General features: G+C 44.1%; 1 protein-coding gene across 2 annotated transcripts in view; it reads right to left on the reverse strand.

The window, feature by feature from the left end:
• ssbp4 (single stranded DNA binding protein 4) overlaps positions 1-25,237 on the reverse strand; it is a 92,489-nt gene that overhangs the window by 65,196 nt on the left and 2,056 nt on the right. For both annotated transcript variants that reach the window (XM_080878723.1, XM_080878724.1), the window contains exons 2-4: positions 15,995-16,067; positions 9,186-9,247; positions 598-682 (exon numbers count right to left, since the gene is read on the reverse strand). In XM_080878723.1, the coding sequence (XP_080734849.1) occupies positions 598-682; positions 9,186-9,247; positions 15,995-16,067 (220 nt within the window). The remainder of the gene's footprint in view (positions 1-597; positions 683-9,185; positions 9,248-15,994; positions 16,068-25,237) is intronic.

Consider the following 25,237-nt stretch of genomic DNA (forward strand, 5'->3'; position numbering starts at 1 on the left):
CACAACTATCATAAGCAGCTATTGTGTGCAAATGTGTGTGTAGATGTAATGGTGCGATCAACCAGCTGCTTCATGTGATTTGACCTTTACTGAAGCCACGAGTGGAACGATAAATAGTCAGGCAGTACAGTGACCTTTAACCTCGGCGACAGATTCACTAGAACAGGAAGTGTGGCCACCAGCTGAGCTGCACCGCTGAAGCAGCTGATAGGAAAAATATATGTAATCAGTCAGATCGAGTTAAATATTGAACGTTGCCACAAACACCCAATTGGATTTTAAAAATTCAAAGATGGAAGTCTAAGGGCTTTCCCATAAAATATACAAGTGGTGTTCACGGGTGTTGCATTTTTTAAAAGCACGCCATTTCAGACGTCTGGCTCGCAGCGAGCCCCGTCCCCAAACGGAGGCTGCAACCAGGAAGAGCAGACGCGCAGACGGTAAGAAACAAACGTGTCAAAACAAGAACCAGCAGCATTATCTCAAACAGGATAGTCCCTTCTTTCTGATGCACGGTCTGTGTGATCATGGGTGTTCACGAGCATGTGGATGTGTGTGTACTTGTACACGGCGGGAGGGTTGGTTAAGTTCACTCACATAGTCATGGAAAGCCTTGGCCTCGCTGGAATGTTCGCACGTCTCCCTCCGGTCCGGGGCAGCGCAGTACAGATCCCAGAATACACTGTGCACACAGGACAGTAACAGCAGTTAGACACTTTCATCTGTAGGCTACAGACACACCAGGTTCATGGCAAAAAGTGGTTAAAACAGAAGTGTTAACAGAAGCAGAAGAATATCATGTAGATGTTTAAAAAGCAGAGCAGGTATAAAATGATTTCTTGATAGCTCAGTTTGAGACAAACTTTTCAAAAATAGACCAAGAAGCCGTCAACGTCAGTGTGAGTCACGAGCTCCGGTGACAGCACTTTTCAATGTTGTCTCAACAGAACCATCCAAAGAACATAAAACGGCACCGATGAACCGAAACATCAGTGTGATTGGCTGATTCTTGGCCCTGACTGCAGTTTCTAGGAACATGTGTTTTAAAATTAACAACATTATGATATGAACGAGATATTATGTGATCAAAACGCGTCCAACAGAAACGGCAGAGCTGACCTGACAACGTGGTTGACGATGACAACTGTTAGCTGTGACTAACAATTATTTTCAGTATTGATAAATCTGCTGATCAATGTCTCTACTGTCATCAGAATTTTAAAGGCTGACACCTTTAATTTGTTTGTTTTGTTTGACTAGCCGCAGAAAAATAATATTTTGTAGTGAGCGCATCAGATTTGATCATTTTTGCTTTAAAAACCATTTAAAATCTCAGCACTTTTCCAGCTACACACACACACACACAAACACACACATACACCACGGCAGTCTTCTCTTTAGCCTCCACACTATCGCGCAGTCCAGCCAGCAGCTCGGGTCCAAATTACCAGGAAGGACCTCCAAATGTTCCCCTCGGCCCGTCCCGGTGACCTGCAGGTTATTGACCAATCAGCTGTGATTATGTTACTTACTGCCCAATCAGCAGTGTTCATATTAGTTAATTAGACCAATCCAACTCCTTCAGGGCATCGGAGGCCACCAGGTCCCGCTCCAAATGGGCCCTTAATTACTGCACTGAAATAAAGGAGTGCTGCTTCTCCTCGGTGCTGACTTCACGGACAGAATATTAAAAACAAGAAATGCTGAAGTCACGAGAGGATTTTTTTTTTTTTGCCACTTAAAGGTGCAAATAAACTCTAACATGCATTCTTTGTGCTGATGTTAGGAACAGCCGTGACACTTGATGTGACAGACTGCGAAATGGAGCAGAAAATATTAGCTGATCGCCCGTAACTGTCAGAGAGTGGCTCGGCAGCACCCTGTCACATACTGGTCATTTTTCATTGCGCAGGATGCGTGATTTTCATGCTTCTGTGTTATTATCTCTTGAATATAGTTATTACAGAACATTGTTGATCAGCAATCTACACATTCCTTCATTGTCCTTTGATTTTTTTTTTAAATTTTCTTTGCTATTTGAGGGCATCAAGGAAACCAGAGTGCAACAATGGGTGTCCTAAAAATAAAAACGAACAATAAACAATAAATTTGAACCCCGCAGCACGAGGTACCAACCTTTCAAAGCATCTGAACTAAAATAGAAATGTGTTATTAGAGTATTTAAAGATTAAAAGGCAGAGTCGGTGCCCTGAGGCGTTCAGTGCGCGCTGGGGTCCCTTCTAGACGAGGAGGGCACCGAGGAACAGGGCGGGACTGTGCAAAGCTGGTGGTGAACACATTGTGCGTGAGTGCGCGTGCCTGTGTGTTGTGCCGCCCTTCTGTCACTCGGCAATAAAGCCAGTGTACATTATCATATCTATCGGTTGGTGTTAAAGAGATTGCTGCTCTGTCAGAGACGAGGTGCGGTGTGAAGGCGCGACCATCGCAAATCCAATCAGCTCTCGGGGAAATGAAATGGGACGCGGGTTGCAGTTTGTTACAGAAAAGACACAACCAGGTGCAGTCGCAGGGGTAGGGGAAGGTGATCTAACATCTCCTGGCCTGTGAAGTCTGAAATATATTACGATTTTTAACAGCTGACCTGCGTCTGTCTGAGCCGGCGCAGGCAAATCTCATTCCGTCTCTCTGCATAATCTGAAGGAGGATCACTGCCGGAGAGGACTAAACGCGGAAACAAATACTTTCATTTTTCTGATATTATTTCTGAGGTTTTACACTTTTTCTGCATAGAGAGAGGCAGAAAGTGTGAGGAAGTGTTAGATTAACGAGCAAAATCTTTTTAATATTCACCCAATTTAGACCCCATAGGGCAGCTTCAGTGCATCGGTAGGACCGAATCCAGGTATATGTAGGATGGGACCATTGTCGGTGCCTTTTTTTTTCCTTTTCAATATAGGGCCACCCACATTTAGAAGAATAACACGCAGTTGTTGTCCCATCCTTTTCAGAAAAGCTAATCTGTAGAAATGATCTAGGGAGTCAACATTTGCAGTTAATTAGCAACAGCAATCTGCGAGAAATCTTGCACACCCTTGTTATAGTAAAATTTCTATCCAATTATCTAATCATTTCAATCTAATCATCTCATCATGGGAAGCTCTTTATAGTATTATGGGATGTAACTGGTGGTTTAAGCCACACGACTCTGTACAAAGGATGCAAAGTTTAACAGCTCTTACTTTGAAGAGTCACAGGAGAGATTTAAATTACAGCTTGGGGGTCATATAAACTCTTTTATTTATTCAAATCAGAAACGAGACTAAAATATACGAGCCAGCGTGGCCGGCGCACACAAACACGCGCTCTTTGTATCCTGAACAGAGGAGGAGGAAAGGATTAGCGTCCAGCCGTCCAGAAGATGACAATTACTAAAATTAAATGCCATCACGATAATTATTTGCAATTAACTGTGGCCTCACAGAGCCAGTGGTTACAATGTGCTTTTCCAGTACAATAAAGAGGGTAAACAAAGACACTGAAAGACAGCCACGCAGGCTGCTAGTAGCTGGTTTAATCCTGTGTGCGTCACTCAGTCCGTCGGTCAGTCAGCAGGGAGACGGAAATAAAAATTAAGACAGAGATGGAGATCAGGATGCGGCACGAGTATAAAAGAAAAAAACTCAGCGCATTTATCATTTATCATCATCGTGCCTTATAAACCAGAAATGCTCCATGTGCTCATTCAACAGTCTGTTTTCTCAACCTTAGGTAGCAGAGAGCGGCCGGAGTCTATCCCGGGGCACGAGGCTAGTTACACCCTGAACAGGTTCCCTGTCCGTCACAGGACCTGCCTTTGGAAATGGTGTAATAATACAGTAACTGTGACTGAAGAAAGTCCTGCAAAACAAACCTGACCCACGAGAAAAATTAAGCTGTCAAACTTGAGACCCAAAGACAAAGAGCCCGCTCACACAGAACAACAGTCACAGAGGCAGTGACTGAGGCTTAGTGATCAAGCTTAATGATGCCCAGAATAATTACGCAGTAACAGCAAAGACATTCGGGCCTCCTCTCCTTGCAGGGGGGATAACTGTGCATGACATGGCTAATAGGAAACATTTTGTCTGTCTAGGAATCCCAAAACAGTATTCTTTCAACTTTCACCGATTTCACAAACATTTGCACTTGGTCGACAGAGTAGTATCTGAAAGTCAGACACCACCACACAGGCCTGGAAACCAGTTGGCAAGAAGTTATATTCACCTACAGTTGGCGAAGTTGCTGGCAGCCACTGTGTCAAACCAATGCACTGAAATCAACCTCTTTGTGACTAATAGCACCTAGTGAGTGCCAGCAACCACTCGCCAATCAATCGGGGAATACACACGGTTGGTTGCCAAGAAGTCTCTAGGCCTGTGTGACGGGAACTAATTCTTCTGGACTGAACCAATTTAAGTTCAGTAAGCGACCTTTTGATAACTTTAGTAAAGTAAGACACCAAATCACCAAATTTCTTTTATAGTGTATTCGCACCATGACATAACTGACAGAATAAGGAAACCTTTGATTTCAGTTCATCCAACTCTCACACACTGTGCAAAGTTAAATTCGGCTCACTGCAGTAAACTGTATGCTTTTCAGATTTTCCAGGTTTCCACTGATTTGACTGTATTAAGTGTGAGTTATAGTAAAGTGCTACCTCCTAGTGTTGCATATGCATTGCTTGGCCATCACCACTGAAACTAAGACAGTGTTATTAAACTTGGAGCTCATAACTTTTTACTAAACAGTATGAAGAAGAGACTTCAAACTTTAAGTCTACACAGACTTCTTAAACTGAGAAAGGCTGCAGATGCCTGTGACACAAAGCTAGCTAGCATGTTAGCAAGCAAGCAAGGCACATCTTGTTTAATCGTCCTTGTTCTGTGCTTACACTTCCTGTTACCGCCAAACAACTATCACAGCTGTTGAGGTCTCTGTCACTGTAGAGGATTTCACTGCTGGTGACGCTAGCATTAATAATGGATTATGTTTACATGTATTTACCACCACTATTCAGCCAAGAATCAAAAAATCCCCTGTTTGTGTCTCTTCCTTGTTACTGGAAGGAGACACAGATCCCGTGGGGGTTGAAACAGGAAATTCTGACAAATCAAAATGTGCTGAGCAACCCGCTGTGGTGACCCCTTATGAGTAAGGGAGCAGTCTAAAAGTAGCCTATATTTACATGTAGTGTATCTCCCCCTTGGAATATAAACCAACAAAATTACAGTTTAATCACCATCACTTAAAAACAAAAGAAAAAAAGCAATCAAGAGTGAGAATAAATGATTATTTAGGCAAAAATAAAGGGGACTAAACAGGATGAAATACAGAAGGATGTCAAAGAACAGTCCAGACATTTGGGAGCATCGGATGGCTACTCTCACTTTGTTTGCTCTGCCCCCACAAACAAGAATTTCAGCTAGAGGCTATCACAGAGAAGATCCCTCTACAGTACATACTGTTGTTGTGCCTGTGTGTGTGTGCACTGGGATGAAGGAGAATTCAGTGGCCATCCAGTGAAAACTGGTTAAAGCAATCGATTTTGAGATAAGGAGGAGACAACTAGCGGCGGCCAATAGAGAGCGAGCTAATGACACAATCAACACCTGCAGCCCTCACTGAGCCTTTTCTTTATCCGTCCACCCATAACAACAGACGTGGATGAGTGACCCCCGCTACCAGCCTCCCTCCCCTTCCCCCTTCTTAGAGCCACGCTCTTATTCTGAAGCCCCCCCCCACCTACCAACCATCGGTGCCCTACAGGAAACAGCCACAGAGGCAAAGACAGAGGGAAGAAAGCCCCAATGAGACACTAAAAGGGGGGGAGGGGCCCGGGGTGGCTGTGGGGTCGGGGTCTTAGATTTGGCTTTTTAACACAAAAGAGGCTGGAATGTAAAGAGTTAATCCATTCGGGGGTCTCTCTTCCGCAAACAAAGGGACAGGCCTCCAGACAAAGGTTGAGGGAGGGGTGGGGGGAGAAGGGTGAGGGATGAGGGAGGCTGGTGGCTTTCCTACCATCTGGAGCTTTTGTTTTGGGGGAGGCTGGAGGTTGGAGGGGGGAGGGGGGGTGCCGGCTGGTTTAGGGATGGACAGGGGGCTCCGCCCTCTTTCTCCTCCCACAGCCAACCCCCCAGACCCCACTCCCACTGAGTATCCGTGTCCACGTGCTGCGTGGCCCAGACAGACGCCCCTTAGCTAGGTCATACTACACTTCAGCCTGCCCTGCCCTGCATGGCTAATCAGCAGCCTACTCTCCAACTGCTCTCTGACACACACACACACACACACACAGTATCATATCCTGCACTACTGAAATATATCAGTACAGTGAAAATACACTAAAAGTGCTCAGTTTCCATTTGCCTCATACACACACGCACCCGTGCGTGCACACACACGGCTCCCTGAGCGCTCTTATTGGTTCAGGCAAGAGCAAACTTGGGCTGCACTGTATGTTTGTGTATGTCATTCTGTCAGTATTACTGGTAGTGATCCAATTGAGAGCTGTCAGGTTGAGAGAAGCCAGGTTCTTTAAGGGCCATTATGAACCGTGTCAACAGGCTACACAATCACAACACACACTGGGGCCTGGAGGATGAATGAACGAAGCTGCATGTCCGGGTTTATTACACAGGGCCAGCCAGGGGCTTTGGGGATGAGCAGGATAGCATGAATGACAAACAAAGCGGGCCCTGTCAAACCTCTTATCCCTTCTCTTTGCCCCTCCTGCTGCCTTGCTGAGGATTCAGCCTCTCAACCTCCTTGATGCTCTGCCTGCTTGATTCTTTGTCTGCGTCCGTTCCAGCTACCCAGCTTCTTCTGTCCTGCCTGTTTTCTCTCCCTCTTCGCATTAGAGTTGGATTTTCTATTAGCTGGCTGACAAGCGGAAAGGGGAAATCCTACTTTTGGGTGTTCTTATTCCTTTTAATTCAGACATGGAGAAAAACATGGTACGTGCCAGGCTGTAATTCCACTGACCCTGTTCTTCCAGCCAGATAAAAAAAAAAAAAACAGTGTCTTCTATTTACCCAGCATTAAGAGATCTGACAGATTTGTTTAAAGGAGCTGAAAGAAAAGAGGCACGGCCCACGTCAGAGCCTTGTTCCATTAAATGAAGCATCAGGCCAAACAAGCTTGAGGACAGAGCAGATGTTTTCCAACCGGGAGGCTCACTTCCCCAGAGGGGAGCAGGACAGCTGGGACGGACACGCAGAAGGAGGTGAAGGGTCAAGTGCATGCCAGGGTTCTTTAAAAAAAAGAGCGTTGTTTATTTTAGTTCAACCCGCTGATATTGCCACGCAGCAGGCGAGGTCGTGGCATGCTGTGACAAAAACCGCACTCCTTATCTTATAGTCATACCTGAGTCATCCTAAAAACACCAAAAGAATAAACACATTTCAAGGATCTTTTTACCAATTCACTGCAGCCATAACGTTTCTGTACAATATCCAACAGAGGTGCAGGTGAGATAGGAAGTCAGTCAGAACTATACTTCAAAATTCATCCTGCTACCTCTATCAGCAGTCACGTCATCAGTAACCACTAGTGACGCGGTTCCATTAGCAGCCATACATTCCCAAGACATGACTGCCTCCACTGTGTTTGACAGGTAATGAGCTCTTCCTTTCCTTTTCCGAATGTTTCTCTTCCCATCAGGCTGGTAAAAGTTAACCTGGGTTTCATCTGTCCAAACAATCTTTTTCCACAAGTAGGCACACTCTTAGATGTTTTCTGGCCAAGTCAAGTCTTATATTGGCTGTAACCAGCGGTTTGCACTTTGATTGATCCCAGATGTGGACAGTGGTACTCCTGCCTCCTAAGAACGTTCTCTCCATATGTCCTTAACCAAGTAAAGAACACTAACATCATTTGGTTGTCTTCTGTGGTGTTTCAGGCCTTTGGTACTGCTGAGCTGGCCAATAAAAAGTAACTCTTGATTTGGCCACTGCTGAAGTTTTTGCTGTCCCTCTTATAGGTGTGTTTTTGGCTCAGTGATAGCTTACTCCACGTGTATCAACACTTCTTTGGACCTCACAGTCGACGTTCCAGAGAACGGATATCAAATTCAAGCTTAACACTTGGAATCAGCAGCAGATCGCTTATCTGCTCAATTTGTCATGAAAAAAAAGAAGAGGGAACAGGACTCACCTGGCTATGAGACTGCTCGTCAGTCTACGGTCTGATTACGTATGAGCCTCTGAAAAATGGAGGCCATTGTACAAAAACGCGTTAGGGTTAAAACTACTTGGATTAAAGCTGAACGTCTGCATTTCATGCACATCGTGATTATTTGATTTAGGATCTACCGCGGAAGATCACAGATGCGAAATTATAAAAATTATTTCTACGTTTCTAAAACCCCTGACTGGTGGTGGTCAGAGGGCCCGGTGGCACCAGTGTCCGGCAGCCTCGCCTCTGTCAGTGCGCCCCAGGGCAGCTATGGCTACAATGTAGCTTGCCATCGCCAGTGTGTGAATGTGTGTGTGAATGGGTGGATGACTGAATGTAGTGTGAAGCGCTTTGGGGTCCTTAGGGACTAGAAAAGCGCTATACAAATGCAGGCCATTTACCATTGGACAGAGGGTGCTTACGTTCTCGCTGAACATTTTGAAAACCAAACATCTGGTACTCACAGCCACTGAGCTGTCTTTCCAACTTCCAACTGTCTTTGTTAATTTAATTTTTTACCCAATTTTTCACCCTTCGCATGTGTACAGCCCATTACAACACTATCAACATCTCCTCGGGCAGACTGTCTGAAAATATGTGCTGTTACCCTCATTTCGGAGGATAACAGATACACACTGCATCTCCCTACAGCTAGCTTTTTACTCAGTTTGGACTTACTATAAACACTGTCACAGGACAGAGGATCTGTCTCCGAATTTGACTCTAATTGAGCAGTGCACACACTTCAATGAGAGGTATAAAAAAGCAGTTTAAATAACAGACCAGGGGACGTTAACTCACTTGTCAGTCAGAGGGATGCCAGGAGTGCAGCATTTAAACATGTGTGAGATGATGCACTTAGCATTCCCTGCAATTACCGTCCTTCTCCACCTCTGCACTTCCTTTTATTCCATTAAGGGTACCTTTACAGTATACATGTGAACTGCTGGAAAAAACAAAAGCGTATGTAGCCAAGAAAAATAGAAAAGTACAGATCAGTGTATACATACCACCACCATGAGTGTAAAAATCCAGGAGGTTCTCCAAGCGTGATGTTCTTCTCCCATCGGATCTGTTAGAAAGAAGCAGGACGGAGAAAGAGGGTTGAAGGAGACAGAGGAGAAAAATGAAAAATTGGACACTGCAGCATATTTAATGCATAATGTAATCATTTTGCTCAGCTGTCCTCCCAACTTTAGACTGACAGAGCGACAGTCGCATAGGAAAGTAGGCCGATCAGAAGCATGGCGCTCTGCAGAGCAGCGCGGTGCCGAGTTTGTGGATAAGAAACTGCGACTGTCTTGAAGCGGCGGTCCTCTCTGCTGCCCTCACAAACCAGCAGAGCTCCTGTCTGTATCTGGACACCGAGATAAGATCCGGTGACAGATAGCAGACCAACTGCCTGCTTCACACACTCCTGCTAACACGACTCTACACACACAGACTCGTATATACAACCCGAGAGATCCTTCACCACAGTCAATGAGGACAGCATGACAGCTGGAAGATCTCCATTTCTTTCCTATATGTGCTCTGTCTTGTGCGCTAACACACACACACATATACATATACACACACATATATATATATATATATATATATATATATATACACACATATACATACACACACACACACATATATACATACATATATATATATATATATATATATATATATATATATATATATATATATATATATATAGTGGGGCAAAAAAGTATTTAGTCAGCCACCGATTATGCAAGTTCCCCCACCTAAAATGATGACAGAGGTCAGTAATTTGCACCAGAGGTACACTTCAACTGTGAGAGACAGAATGTGAAAAAAAAAATCCATGAATCCACATGGTAGGATTTGTAAAGAATTTATTCGTAAATTAGGGTGGAAAATAAGTATTTGGTCACCTCAAACAAGGAAAATCTCTGGCTCTCACAGACCTGTAACGTCTTCTGTAAGAAGCTTTTCTGTCCCCCACTCGTTACCTGTATGAATGGCACCTGTTTGAACTCATCATCTGTATAAAAGACACCTGTCCACAGCCTCAAACAGTCAGACTCCAAACTCCGCCATGGCCAAGACCAAAGAGCTTTCGAAGGACACCAGGAAAAGTATTGTAGACCTGCACCAGACTGGGAAGAGTGAATCTACAATAGGCAAGCAGCTTGGTGTGAACAAATCAACTGTGGGAGCAATCATCAGAAAATGGAAGCCATACAAGACCACTGATAATCTCCCTCGATCTGGGGCTCCACGCAAGATCTCATCCCGTGGGGTCAAAATGATCATGAGAACGGTGAGCAAAGATCCCAGAACCACACGGGGGGACCTGGTGAATGACCTGCAGAGAGCTGGGACCAAAGTAACAAAGGTCACCATCAGTAACACACTACAACGGCAGGGAATCAAATCCCGCAGTGCCAGACGTGTTCCGCTGCTGAAGCCAGTGCATGTCCAGGCCCGTCTGAAGTTTGCCAGAGAGCACATGGATGATACAGCAGAGGATTGGGAGAATGTCATGTGGTCAGATGAAACCAAAGTAGAACTTTTTGGTATAAACTCAACTCGTCGTGTTTGGAGGAAGAAGAATACTGAGTTGCATCCCAAGAACACCATACCTACTGTGAAGCATGGGGGTGGAAACATCATGCTATGGGGCTGTTTTTCTGCCAAGGGGACAGGACGACTGATCCGTGTTAAGGACAGAATGAATGGGGCCATGTATCGTGAGATTTTGAGCCAAAACCTCCTTCCATCAGTGAGAACTTTGAAGATGAAACGAGGCTGGGTCTTCCAACATGACAATGATCCAAAACACACCGCCCGGGCAACAAAGGAGTGGCTCCGTAAGAAGCATTTGAAAGTCCTGGAGTGGCCTAGCCAGTCTCCAGACCTCAACCCCATAGAAAATCTGTGGCGGGAGTTGAAAGTCCGTGTTGCTCGGCGACAGCCCCAAAACATCACTGCTCTCGAGAAAATCTGCATGGAGGAATGGGCCAAAATACCAGCTACTGTGTGTGCAAACCTGGTAAAGACCTATAGTAAACGTTTGACCTCTGTTATTGCCAACAAAGGTTATGTTACAAAGTATTGAGTTGTATTTTTGTTATTGACCAAATACTTATTTTCCACCCTGATTTACAAATAAATTCTTTACAAATCCTACCATGTGGATTCATGGATTTTTTTTTCACATTCTGTCTCTCACAGTTGAAGTGTACCTCTGGTGCAAATTACTGACCTCTGTCATCATTTTAGGTGGGGGAACTTGCACAATCGGTGGCTGACTAAATAGTTTTTTGCCCCACTGTGTGTGTGTATATATATATATATATATATATATATATATATATATACATAAAATAAAATAAAAGTCTTCAGGTTTTCCATTCTCCACATTTCCCCAGTGCCGCCTATAACGATGTGATGTGCCGTATGTTGGTGTGGGCCTGTTGATTTAATGCTGCTAAAGAGCTGAGTGCTGCACTGTGCAGGAGAGCATAGAATGGCAAAGTCCTCTTGGGGACAGAAGTGTATTGTGTGTATACTATAAACCTGAGTGACTCTGTTTTTCTGTGTGTGTGTGTGTGTGTGTGTGTGTGTGTGTGTGTGTGTGTGTGTGTGTGTGTGTGTGTGTGTGTGTGTGTGTGTGTTTCTCGCTGAAGGAGGAACAGAGGCTAATTGAGGCAGGAGAGTCCAGGTGATAGTGCTCTCATTAGATGAGCAGGTGTGCGTGCGCCTTCAGTCTACCTGTGACGATAGAAGTCCCTTATCTACTGAAACATGCATGTGTGTTTTTCTGTGCACGAGGCTGGGAGATGCAGAGGCCAATAGATCACACATTTCTATCTCTGAAGGAACAATAAAATATAAAACTGCACAACATACAAGAAGCATTAAAGACGCGCTACAAATGCAGAGCACAGGACCAAATTCAGGCATGCTGTGTATCTTTGACAGCGCACTCTACAGCACAACAGATTAGCTCTTTTTTTTTTCTTTCGTCGTAACATATTTGATTTTTCTTTTGTTTTATTTACTTCTGGCATTTGTTAAATTTCATTATTGACACAGATATTTTCTTCGTTTGTGCTTCGTTTGCTTTCAGAGAATCCAGTGCACTTCCCACAATGCCACCAAGGCAAAATGAGAACTTTTAAAAGCCAGACACGAGTATTTTTCACAATGCACCGCAGCCCTGAAATTTTCTCAACGTTACCCGGCAGAGAATGCAAATGTCAATTGTGTTGGCTACTTACAGTCTTTCACCGAGCCAGCTCGCTCGCACAAATTCTGCGTGATGTTCGTCTGAGAGCGGATTGACCACAGAATTCACGGCAAGTGAGAGAAAGTCACGTGTCCCTCTCCTGACTGATAATAGTTTGAGCTCTGAGAACAGACTCACCGTTAGAGCTAGTCTACTAATAGAACGAAGGCTAAAGGTGGCTAGATTTTTATTAAGGCACGAGAAAGTGGAAGGCCAACCTGCTGCGTTTGCTCACATACATCATTATTACTGTTACTGTCATTACGTGTCCGATTTAAGTGGAAACCTCAGAGGCTGAAAAAAGGAGTGCCAAAAACCGACCCCAAAAGCGAGCGAGTCTCCACAGACTCCTATATTAATGTAGCCAGCTTCCCAGCATCAGGGTTCACAGGTTTGTCTCTGTGAATAGTTTCACCTGCATGGTGTGACTTTAGTTTTTAAACAACTCAGACATTTTAGACACTGTTAAGGCTCAAAGTTAGGAAGGTAGACAGCAGCAGCTGATTTTAGCATTTAAAAGTGTGGCTATGCTTCACTAGACTTGTGTTGATAATGATGATGCAAACATTGTGCACGTGCCGTGGCTCTCTCCGTCACTTCTGTGGGTAAAGGAAGCTGGATGGAAACGCCTGACTAAATGACAGGATGTCATCACTCTAACAGACTGATGTTACGCAGGTCATGTGACTGACTCTCAGCATATATAGAGACTAAATAAACCTGAAGACGGGCTTGAAATACTCAAAATCTTTAAGCAGCACACCGATGCAGGCGCTACATTTAAGACAACTGGCATCCAACTGATTTGGCAGTCTTAGCGTGCGTGCCTCGTGGATATGTGGACTCTTCTGCGTGTCTGCCGTTTTAATCCCTGTCTGGGTAGATGTTTTAATTCCTGTTTGAGGCCGTTTAAACGTGTGTACGGATCCGTGTTTGTGTGCCTCGGGTTGCACGCGACCCAGAACTTCACCCCTTTCCAGCGGCTCACCAATAACACTCGATCTCTGGGAGAGGATTCACCCACAAGGGCTCTGAAATCAGCGAGGCTCGCTGCAGCTCAGCTACTTAATCTCTCTGTGCCGCTCCACCATCTCTACTTCATATTTCAGACTCCTGGTTGTTGGCAGCCGGGCCGACCTCCAGCAGCCCCGTCCACCCTGCTGCCTGCCTGCCTGCACGCTGGTGGAAGCAAAGGCAAAAAAGACCGATTATATCTGACCGATGCATCCATGTTCCAGGAAAGGCGATGTGAGGTGGGTACGTGTGTGTTTTTTCATTGAAAAGCTCATCATTTTCAGCAGAGCTGGGAGTGATAAAACTTTTTTATTGATTTAAATGAGGGATTTTGATATTTTATATTGACTGTGACGGTTCTTTTACAGCTTATTTTTTCACCCTGGTCAAGTCAGACATTTTTCCTCCAAAAAACTGATGTTTGCTATTTTGAAAACTGATTTTGCGGTTTGTTTATTTTTGTATTCACTGTTCAGTGTTATAAATACGCTAAACATGCTATGTTTAGCGTAAAGTACCTAAACAAAGCTAATATTACCGACTGATACCTGCAGTCGGTCACATTTGATTTTCTAAGAACTACAGTTGACAGCATATACAAACAAAATAATAAAAAAAAAACTTTTTAACTCTATAACACTTTTATAACAAAAGAAACTGGAAACAGGTACAAATAATTATCTGATTTGGTCAGGTGCTTAAATCCGTTTCTAGTGCGTACAACAACATGTTAGCAGGGCTGCGAGTGTGCACGTGGCTTTTCTCCTGCACCGCTCTGCGCTTGTTGCTCATTCGCAAAACAGACCAGCTCGCATTCAGTTGGCTGTCACCAGTCAGCTGGAAATCGGCTGATTTCGGATGCTTAAGCCTCCTCGGAGACCATAAACCTCTGTTAGTGGATGTCTTCATTGAATTTCTCTTTTGGGCTGGGACTAATGTGCAGGAAGCCTGCTCTGAGGGTCAGTATCACAGATATGCAGCACACATGTGCACCAGCATCTCTACACGACTCCACCCTGACTTCATCTGATTAAACGACACATAAATCACGTCGGTATTAAAGTTGGATGATACAGGCCCGCCTTTGTTTGCCATTAAAGCCCTCTCTGCGTTGTGGACTGTATTAAGCGGAGATGAATAAAGCCAATGAGCAGCAGAGGTGTTCTCCTGAAGGAGGCCTGGACATGGGACCATTAGCAGGAAGGATGTACATTAAGGAAGAGGATGCAACACATTAGAGACCCTACCTCCTCGACAGTTCAAGGGCATAATATAAGGCTAATAAGTCTAGCAGACCTGAAACAAATGGTTAAGTTTGCAATTGTTTCCAATACTAAAGGTACGATTGGTTTAACTTGTTAAATGTCAGAATAAGACAGGAGCAACAGCACCAGCTTACAACATGTCAAACTGCTCCAATTTAACAGCTGATTAAACTGAAACTAATAATGAAGGGATGCTAATCACATTAAGAAGCCCAACTGACAGCATGTTTACATTGTCCCACATTAACAAACACTACAAAGTAGGGCTGCACGATTAACCGTTAGAAAATCGCGATCTCGATTCATACTTATGTGCGATCTCATTTCCAAATGACAACGATTTAAAAAAAAAAAAAAAAAAAAGACGATTGTACCGCATTTTGATCCGGGACGTAATCTGCATGAAAACAAGCGCTCACTCTTCCTGCTCAACAAATGACAAGGGCGGAGCCTTATACCACGTGATACAGAAGCTGTGCCGTGTGATGCTAAAATTAGCAGGGAAAAAACAACGGAGAGCACGTCAGGGATGACGAGAAAGTGACAGGAGAAAATCCGTCCTGGTCAACCACCCAAACATCAATAACGGGAACCTTTTACAGCGCTTCCCTATGCACGTCGAACTCCCGCAGGCACAAAGAAATTACGGAGGCTATCACTTATCACCTGACCAAAGATATGGCTCCCATCAACACTGTGCAAAACGAGGGATTTAGGAAAATGATCAACACCCTAGACAAACGCTACACAGTGCCGTCCCGCTACTATTTTTCTATTGTTGCACTACCTGCTCTATACACACGGAGACGGAATTTCAAGCAGTATAACATTTTGCGGCAACAACAAAACGTGAGACATTTGTTGTTTTTATGTTTATTTATTGTTTTTATGTTCAGTCTCAACTGTTACGAAGTTGATGTGCAGTTAATAAGTGCAATAAATATTTATACTGGAAAAGAAAATCGTGAGAGAATCGTGATCTCAATTCTAAGCCAAAAAATCGTGATTCTCATTTTATGCAAAATCGTGCAGCCCTACTACAAAGTACTGCTGTTATTCAGCAACTATAAAACAGACACACACACACACACACACACATAGGACTAGGCTCACTAACATGTTCATGTTTTTACACTTTCTTAAAGTCGGGACCTCAGCTGCCTGCTCGAACACATAACAGCTCATAATGTGAATTCCATTCCTAGTCATACAATAGAGGGGGAATCACACTCATCCTCGCTGAACAGGAAGTCAAACTAAAAGAGCTTCTTACCTCTGACAGGAAGGTCTGTGCTGATTTCTGGGCACCAACATGCAGCAAATACTCGTACACATATAAAGCTAACCTGAAAAACAAGAGCAGAGACGAGAGGAGGAGTGAGCGCTGAGGATCACAGTGAGCGTTCATTCAGGAGGATTTCAAAAGTGAAGGAAAAGTCAAACGTTTGTGCACAACTGGCGGGAAATCATCGCCGTGTCATCTGAGATGGCGCTCGGATAAACGTGATTTTACAGTACAGATATCATATACACAGCGACGGGGTGATGAATGTTTGATGCGCAGGTTTCAGGATGACTGCTGCTGAGGCACAGAGAAAAACATGGATGAAGAATATCCTCAGACAGGACTCCCAGACGCGAACACACCCTTGTGGATTCTACGTGTTAGAAATGATAACACAAATCACTCTTTAAGAGACAAAAATGATTCATTAATATAAACAGCAATTAGTTTAAGACGGAAGCACAGCTGATAATTATTAGCAGCTTTTCAATCACCTGTGAGACAAATCTTAAATCAAATATTGCTGTCTAAGCTCGGTCCATTAAAAGAAAATCTTTTAGGATCATCCAGCTAAAAGAAACACAGCTGCTGGAAATGGCTGAGGAGGCTCTGCAAACAAGCCTTTAATATTACACTTCTGCTGATATCAAAAATATAGTGTATTCTTCTCACACTAAACAATAGACTTTATGTCCTCATATTTACACTTTGCAGCTCAGCCTGTATTCATCACCAAAGCTTTACTCACATGTCCTTTAGAGGGTTTCAGTGAGCAGGAGCCAATCACCAGGTAAAGAGGTGGGCTACACCTGCCAGTCAATCGTGTACGAAAAGACAGACAAGCTGTTCAAGCTCACACTCACACCTGCATGTGACATTTACCAATTAACACAGTCTGCATGTCTTTGTACTGATGGAGGCAACCAGAGCATCAGCACAGGGATAAAGACCCCAGTCAGCCGGCTGCTCCCAACCCAGAGCCTGCTATCTATGAGGCCTGATCACAAAGGATCAAACTACTGAGTTAAACTATTTATTCATGCACAGGAAAAAAAGAATAACGTTCGATTCTACTATTAATCTTTTTTTTTTAAATGCTGGTTCATGACTTTAAACAAGTCGTGCACATTTTGACTGCACAGTTTCCCACCAGTCACCAATAAAAACACACATTTTTTAACTTTTGCTGTAGAAAATGAATTCGGCTCGTGTGATGTGTCGATCCGAGAACCAGTAAAAGTCCGGTTGCCTAGCAACAAGATGGTGGGACTTCATAAAGTCATCGCTTCCCGCCAAGAAACTGTACGACACATTCTTCTTCTCCTTCCTCTCTTGGCTGCTCCCTTTAGGGGTCACCACAGCGGATCATCTGCCTCCACCTCCTCCCATCCCAGCATCCTCCTCTGTCACACTAATGCTCTGCCTGTCCTCCTTCACTACATCCACCCTCAGCATCCACCTTTTCTCCTCCACACACGTCCAAAGCGCCTCCGCCTCGCCTCTCTGACTTTGCCGTGTCTGGCCACCATCCTAGAAACCTTTGATTTCGGTCTTGCTGCTGTCCTTCTTTCACAAATCACCCCTGATACTCGTCTCCACCTGCTCCACCCTCCCCGCACTCTCCTCTTCACCTCCCTTGTGCTTTGGATAGCTAACCCCAGGTTCACTACCTCTGCTAGCATCCTCCCTGCTGCACACATGTACCATGCCTTGTTTCTGCTACTTTTTATTCCTCTTCTCTCCAGAGCATACCTCCACCTCTCCAGGCTCTTCTCCACCTGTTCCCTACTCTCATTACAGACCACAACCCATTTCCATATCTTCATGGTATGGCTCCTCAGCTTTATTCCACTGTAGTTACTACAGATCTGCTCTTGAAAATCGGCACCGGCACAGGTCTCCCTTCCTCGGCCATCCTCGCACTCTCACAGCTTGTGTCCTGAGTCTGTACGACACATTATCCTACTACAAACCACCATGTCCTCTTTTTACGTTAGCTTGTGGAACATTAGATTAAAACCATGTGATTTTTATTTGAGTTTTAGAGGTACTGACAGGCAAATGTTGCATTCTGTGGACAGAGCCAGGTGATCTACCTGCGCCTGCTTCCTGTCTTTATACAGGATAGTTATTCGTAGTAACTTTAAACCCATTATGAACATTTCCAGCTCTTAGATTTCAGTCAAGTGAATTATCACGATTCATAGTTCAAAAAAATATTTATCTGATACGGAGCGTCGACGCAGCCGCTCGGTTCATCCTCCGTGTGAAACAAGCCGGTTTTCCTGCTCACCCTTTAAGCCGACTCCTGATTGGCTTCCCGTGGTGCTGCTGTGCAAACAGCCACAGCTGTATGCCTGAGATGACCACATTAAAGATATCCACTTTCACTGACATCACACAGAGGCGAGAGTAAAAAAAGCTCACGGTAACCTGAGCTTTTAGCTCACAGGGATCACTTGCACAACCTTAAATGAAACTCTGTCTGTGATTAATATGAGAATGTGCTGTGGTAACAGAATTAAACTGACAGAAAGTAAAGAAAAGCGTCTTAGCCCCGCTTCGATGCACAGATTTGAAAGTGGTATTGATCTTCTCAACTAGTTACAGCAGAGAAGGAAACAAACATATTTCTCAGTGGCTGCAAAGGACTTATTACAAACATAAATGTACTTTATATCATAAATAGCATCAGTTTTTAGAGACCAGCCAATTACTTTCTTTCTCTTCCCTTATTAACACTCATCCTACTGCCACTTGGCCAGACTCGCAAAACTCAGGTAAACAGTATTTACCAACATTTTTATCACAAAGAACTCAAATACTGGCACCCACTCCCGGTTAGACAACAAATTCATCTGCATAAATCTGCATGGACGCACATGCTTCCCTCAGGTTCACCATTTCAGGACAAAAGCAAACTGCACTACTAAATATTTTTACTACGATGAAGAAGCGCGGACAGACGCCACACCATGCAGTCATCTATATTCAGCTCTCCCTGCTTCTACAGCACTGTGCGGGGAGGTGCTGCGCTTTTGTGTACGGTGGGGGCGATAGATTTTATGCTGATCACATGCATCAAGCCCAGACCAGACAGAGAGTTATGATGTTTGGGTTGTTGCTGGGTGATACTGAATGAATCAATAATGAGCCAGAACAGAGTTGAACAATCTGACTCTTTATGTCTTTAAAGATGTCACTGCAGCGTCTTGAGAACTATCTGCTAAAGTGTTGCAGCTGGTCCAGACTAGTTTCAGCCAGACACGCGATGCCATCACCTGCGGTATTTCTAACATCTGAAACCATCCTATTTATGCCCATATCAGCGCCTAATGTAAACACACAGTTTAAGGAAAACATATATGTCGTGTGTATGTGTGTGTGGCTGTGTTTACATATCTTTGTAGGGACCAAGAATCAGAAGTTTGCTATGCTTGTGGGGACCAACAGCCCTTATAGGGACCAAAATCCCAGTCCCCATGAGTTTGAAGGCATTTTTGAGACTCAAATGTGGTTTTAGCATCAGGGTTACAATTAGGTTATGGTTAGGCTTAGGGTTAGGCATTAATTTTTGATAGTCAGGGTCAGGGTAAGCGGCTATGTGAATTAGCATTATGTCAATTAGATGTCCCCACAAAGATACGAAAACACGGTGTGTGTTTGTTTGTAAAGAGTCACATGTAGGAGCAAATTGTTTGTTGTTAATGTTTAATATTGATATCAGATGCAGCGACTGTTCTGCTGAAGTGCAAGTGATCAGCTCGGTGTTCAGGAAAATGCCCATCGCCTGTAACTAAGAGTCATCTGCGAAAATGTGCAGCAAAATCATTTTTATTTTTTAACAATTCAGAGGATTGTTGGCTCTAACATGACCCAGATTATGACTTTACCTTAAGCCGTGTTTCATTAGAACAGGATACGAAGGAAACGGCACTACTATGGTACTTATTTTAGTTTCATGTGAAATTTTTGTGCTTTTTAGCAAAAAATGTAAACTTCTAATGAGAAAGAGAAATACTATTTTCATCCAATAATAATAATATCTGGACGCTCCCTCTCTATCACACAGATATATTGTAATATAAAGGGTAAAGCATGTTTGGGCAGTGGAGCTGAATCAGTGTGTGGAGAAGGAGCTCCCCTGCCTGTTGTGTTTCGGAGGGTGGCGGGGTTATCTGTGATGGATCACAGTTTGTTCAGTGGCCTCCTCTCCACCACAGCTTCAACAGTGTCCAGTTTGCAGCCAATCACAGAGCACAACAGGCCTTGCTGCAAACCTCCATCATTTTGCTGCCCACACTGAAGGATCTCAGGAATCAGAGCCTGCTCGTCCTCTCTTCATATACAGCCTTCCGGTTCACTTTATTGCACGGTAATAATCACAGCAATCAATTTTTTAAACACAGAAAGCTTTGTAAGCTTCTTGTTTTTAGCCAAGAGTAACGACTGCAGCTTTGGCACGTGGAGCTAATCACGAAAATATGCAATAATGTGAAAACGAGCTGCTACAGAAACACTGATCACTTTAGTTGGAGCATCAAACACCAAAATGACTCCTTTGGCACGGGCGTCAATAACGTATGTAAAGCTCGAAAGAGTTATGTTGTTAATTATTTGAGCATTTAAACCAGCAGTGGCCGACGCGCTCCTCCAGTCAAAGTCTCAGTCGTGTGGGAAAGGACTCACGTGGAAGCAGCCAACCAAAGCCAACTCATGTCGCCTGTCCTTTTTCTCACATCTGCATTTTGGCAGCTGCACATTTAGAGGATGCCATTTGAATTCAATTCAATTTAATTTGATTTATACAGTGCCAAATCACAACAGCAGTCGCCTCAAGGTGCTTTATATTGTAAGGTAGACCCTACAATAATACATACAGAGAAAAACCCAACAATTATATGATCCCCTATGAGGATCATATAATATAACTATGTCATATAATCATATAACTATGTCCCCCACTTTGGTGACAGTGGGAAGGAAAAACTCCCTTTTAACAGGAAGAAACCTCCGGCAGAACCAGGCTCAGGGAGGCGGGGCCATCTACCGTGACTGGTTAGAGTGAGAGAAGGTATGCTAAATAATGAATCGCAATGAAACTGTACTTGCAGTTTAGCAAGGTTCAACAAGCGACCCTGTCTCCTAAAAATGACGTTCACGCGACATTAAACTACATTCTCAGTGATGTTTCTGTGGGACAGCTAATACTGCTCCCACCTAAAAGTTTAAAAGTGCATAAACAACAGGACTTTCATACAAAAGAAAAGGGTTCGACTCCTGTATCCTACCGATGTTCTGGCACGTTTGTATTTTCTGTTTTTAAACTTGAAATTGTGCCTTCATTGCTCTTTAGTTTTATTTTCGCTCACTGTTTGTTTAGAGTTGGGACACAGCAAAAGATCATAGGTCAAAATAGACCCTTTCACAACCTCCTAAGAAGCTGCTCCATTTTACGTCAGCAGCAGAGCAAGAAAACAAAAATAGGTCTTCCTCAAAACAAGAAGACGGGACTGCCACATGTTGTAACGTTCAAAATCAACCCTGCCTTTGCAGTGCGAACACCCAGCAGCAGGCGCCAGGTCCTATATGCTGCACCTACGCTGTACAGGATCGAACAGATTCCCATGAGCACTGCGCCGATGAAATTTTCATGGCAGAGTCTGGTGTGATCTGAGGGGCTCCGTGCCCCAGCGATGGGCACCTGCCCTGGCTGCAATGCATTATTTAAAAACACTCATTCAATCCAGGCTTCAGGGGACACCTTTTGTTACCCTGTCAGAACCAGTAAGTGTAACCCGGCTGAGGAGGAGACATTTTTGCAAGCCGGTGGAGCAGAGCTTGAGGAAGAACAGGTAGATAAAGTAGGCGTGAGGGGGGTTAGCTGTGGCAGAGGGAAACTGAAGGTCAGGGCCTCGGCTCTTTGCTCTACGGACAGCACCGGTGAGAACGCTTCCCCGTGACCCCTGCTCCGGTTACACGTGTCAGTCAGGAATAAAAGGTGAGATGCTTACGAGACAAAGCACGAGCACAAACAGCCCTCTCCTCAGCTTATGCGCCCTCTGAAGAGGTTCACAAAGGAAATTTAACAGAAAAAACAAATTGCTGATGCAAATTAGTCGATGAGACATGGGGGATCAGTCTGAGTGGGAGGAAGAACATCTGACCTGTGCTTTGACTGCCGACTAAATATCAAGGCCCGTCACGTAAAGTGTGTCAGGCTGTATTAAAAGAGCCACAAAGCCAACTGGCAGAGCATCTGTCTCGTCCTCATCTTCTTTATCTTAAGACGCAAAATGATTCATAACAATTTTTAAACCATAAGCAGCTCCAAAGGAGAAGAATGAAAACCCTCTACAACATCGCTTCTGATCTTCCCTCCTTTCTCGTCGCCAACGTTACGCAAGCAAACTAAGACTTCGCTCCATGTCCACACATCAAGGAGATCTCTCCCACTGTCACGTCCCCGGGAAACACACACCTGACATTTAGCCCCAGGCTGTCCCAGCTCGCCTCAGGAGACAAGGGCATCTCGGCTGAGTTTAGCGAGCTAAAACACAGACAGTTAGCAAATTAACTCTCATGTCTTTGTTTCAATAATTCAGCAGCGAGAGCGGCGGCAGGCCAAGGAAGGAAGCGATGGAGGATGAGGCAGGGCCTCTAACTGCATCTGCTTTCACATACATGCCTTTTAGAAACAATAAATACTGATTTTAAAGCGCGACGGGATAAATATGAAACATTTACACCCAGCATATAAACACAGTACGGCTGTGCCCGGTGTGGATGCAGTGATGTATCACTTAAAGGTGAATGAGAGGGTGGATGCCCGTTTGAGACATCCGTGATAGAGTGAAGCTGTTTCACTAAAGCTTATTCCCGCTGCGCAGCGGCTGTGTATATTTTTTGGGCTCAGTTATGGCATTTCCTTTGTCAAAACAAATCAGCGTCACCGAGCATGTAAACAGCAGTGGCTTTAGCCATGGGTTAATCCACACATTGTTAGACAAACACAAGCACACATGAAGCCTCCGCTCTCCCTCTCGGCTCTGTGATGTTACCTGCTGACAGAATCACGTGGAACTTTTCTCAGAGTTTAATAGTAAAACTGGATTTTTAACCCACAAAAGCCGTTTTTAGGTGAAAGAGGCAGACGAGAGCGATTGACTACCATCCTCAGCAGGTAATGAGGACGATAACATGATGCAACTTCAAAAAGGAGCTTTTGTTTTGTAACCGACGTATGTTTAGGAACACACAGAGCCTCGTTTGCTCGATCGAGGCTTTTTCCCGTGTGCTAATAAAAGGCGCGCACTTCTCATCTGTGTGCTCTGTTGCCAAACTGATTAACAACTTCAGGCACGTAGCTTCAATATTTATACTCTCTTCTTTATTTCAAGTGAGAAAACTAGCAAATTTGTGCGGATGCACCAGAAGCAGCTGACGAAAGGCGGCATTAATTGACTGTTGACATATCTGAATGAAAGCACAGTCAGCCAAAGGGTGCTGAGGGTAAATCGAGGGCTTCTTTACTTTTAGAGCAGTGTTTCTGCTTGTGTTAGCGCACAGCTCTTTATGCTTCCTTCAAAAGGCTAAAATGCAGATGGCAGAGCCATCTGTGTAGAATCAAAACCATGCATTCAGACCTGAAGATCCCCATTAAAGTGCATGTAAATACATGGGAGGAGTCGGGGGAGGAGCAGAGGATGTAAAGAAACCCATGTTCAAAACAAACTGATTAACTTTACTCTTGAAGCTCTTTCCCCGCATAAATCCAACAGCACTCGAAACCACACGGACAAACCGAGGATTAGAAAACAAACGCGAGGAGCAAGTTCTTTTAGAAACCAAACACGAGTTTACAAAAGAAGAAAATCAATAAAAAATAAGGTGTGGCGTCGATCTGTGAAACATTTTTGTGAATGGCGCCTTTAATTAATGTGCTGGCTCCATCAGCGCACAATTCAAAGAGGTTCCAGTTACATAGGAGACATTAATACGGAAGCTTCTGTGTCACTCCCGTCCAAATTAAATTAAATAAAACACTGAAAAGTGCAGAGAATAATTAATTTCTCTGGCTGTGAGGGCACCGGTTCCTCCTCCACCTTTATTAGTATTAGTAGCTTGTTTTCGCTTTACAAGACGCCTCATCACAACAACGTTTCTCAAGGATCTGCAAAGAAAACACTCTCCCCCCCTCATTTCCTGCTACCTGTGATCTCAAGACAGCTGTATGGTGAGGCCTTGGTCGTGCAGCGGAATCCACAAAAGTGAGAAACGCTCGTGTGACTGTTTCATGTTGCATTTCTGAGCAAACGGGCTGGATTCGAGCCTTGGCTTCAAGGCTGTGACGGAAATAAAAAGCACACTGTACATATGTCACAACACAATTAACAGCAAAACTAAGAGTGCATGCTGGAACATTTTGTGTAGTGACCCTGAGAGCTACTGTACATACCTGCAGCGTTCAGTACTGTAAATACAGAGCAGCTTTATTAAACACTTCATCAAGAACAAAACCTCACAAGTCCTTCGGTAAATGAAGCACTGCTTTCTAAGTTAGGCTGCCACCTCGGTATTGAAGCGTGCTCCCAGTTACAGGCCCTTTTTAGGCTCCCTAAACAGAGCGGTGTAAAAAATTTGTGATTGTTTTGGTTCCATTATTTCCAGTGTGAGGTTAATCCCTGAAAAGCTCCAGCAGCTGGCCATCACCACATTTGTGACACCCCACAGGAAGAAAACATGCTGTCGATTTTAAATTATGCACGTGCACATGCGTGAAACGTTTTAGGCACAAGACAAGGAAGCAGTTTAATAAAACACAATATAAACTTATGAGTAAATAGTCCCTCTATAACTTCTTCCCCTGGTGTAACTTGCGTGGCCTGCCCACAGTCATGAATCGTCCAATTGCTCTCAGCTACACAAGGAAAACATGCTTTGAACTAATTACATTTTTCTCTGGCCTTAAATATGTGATCTGATGTTCCTCTGCAGATTTGTGTGTCAAATCTAAGAGCCGTGCAGCTCCTTTAAAATCAAAAGGACACAAAAATAAAAGTGGGGAAACGTTCACACTTTATTATGATTAGAGCTGTTGTACAAAACCAAGAGCGTAAAGTCATATTATTCCTTTATAGATTACCTAACTGAGCACATCACACCATAATCTTCTACGCAAGAGCTGGAGCTGTGACGCCACACTGCACGCCTGCTTTAATAAGATACGAG

Source organism: Rhamphochromis sp. 'chilingali' (genome assembly GCF_963969265.1).
Source record: "Rhamphochromis sp. 'chilingali' genome assembly, chromosome: 3".
NCBI lineage: Eukaryota > Metazoa > Chordata > Actinopteri > Cichliformes > Cichlidae > Rhamphochromis > Rhamphochromis sp. 'chilingali'.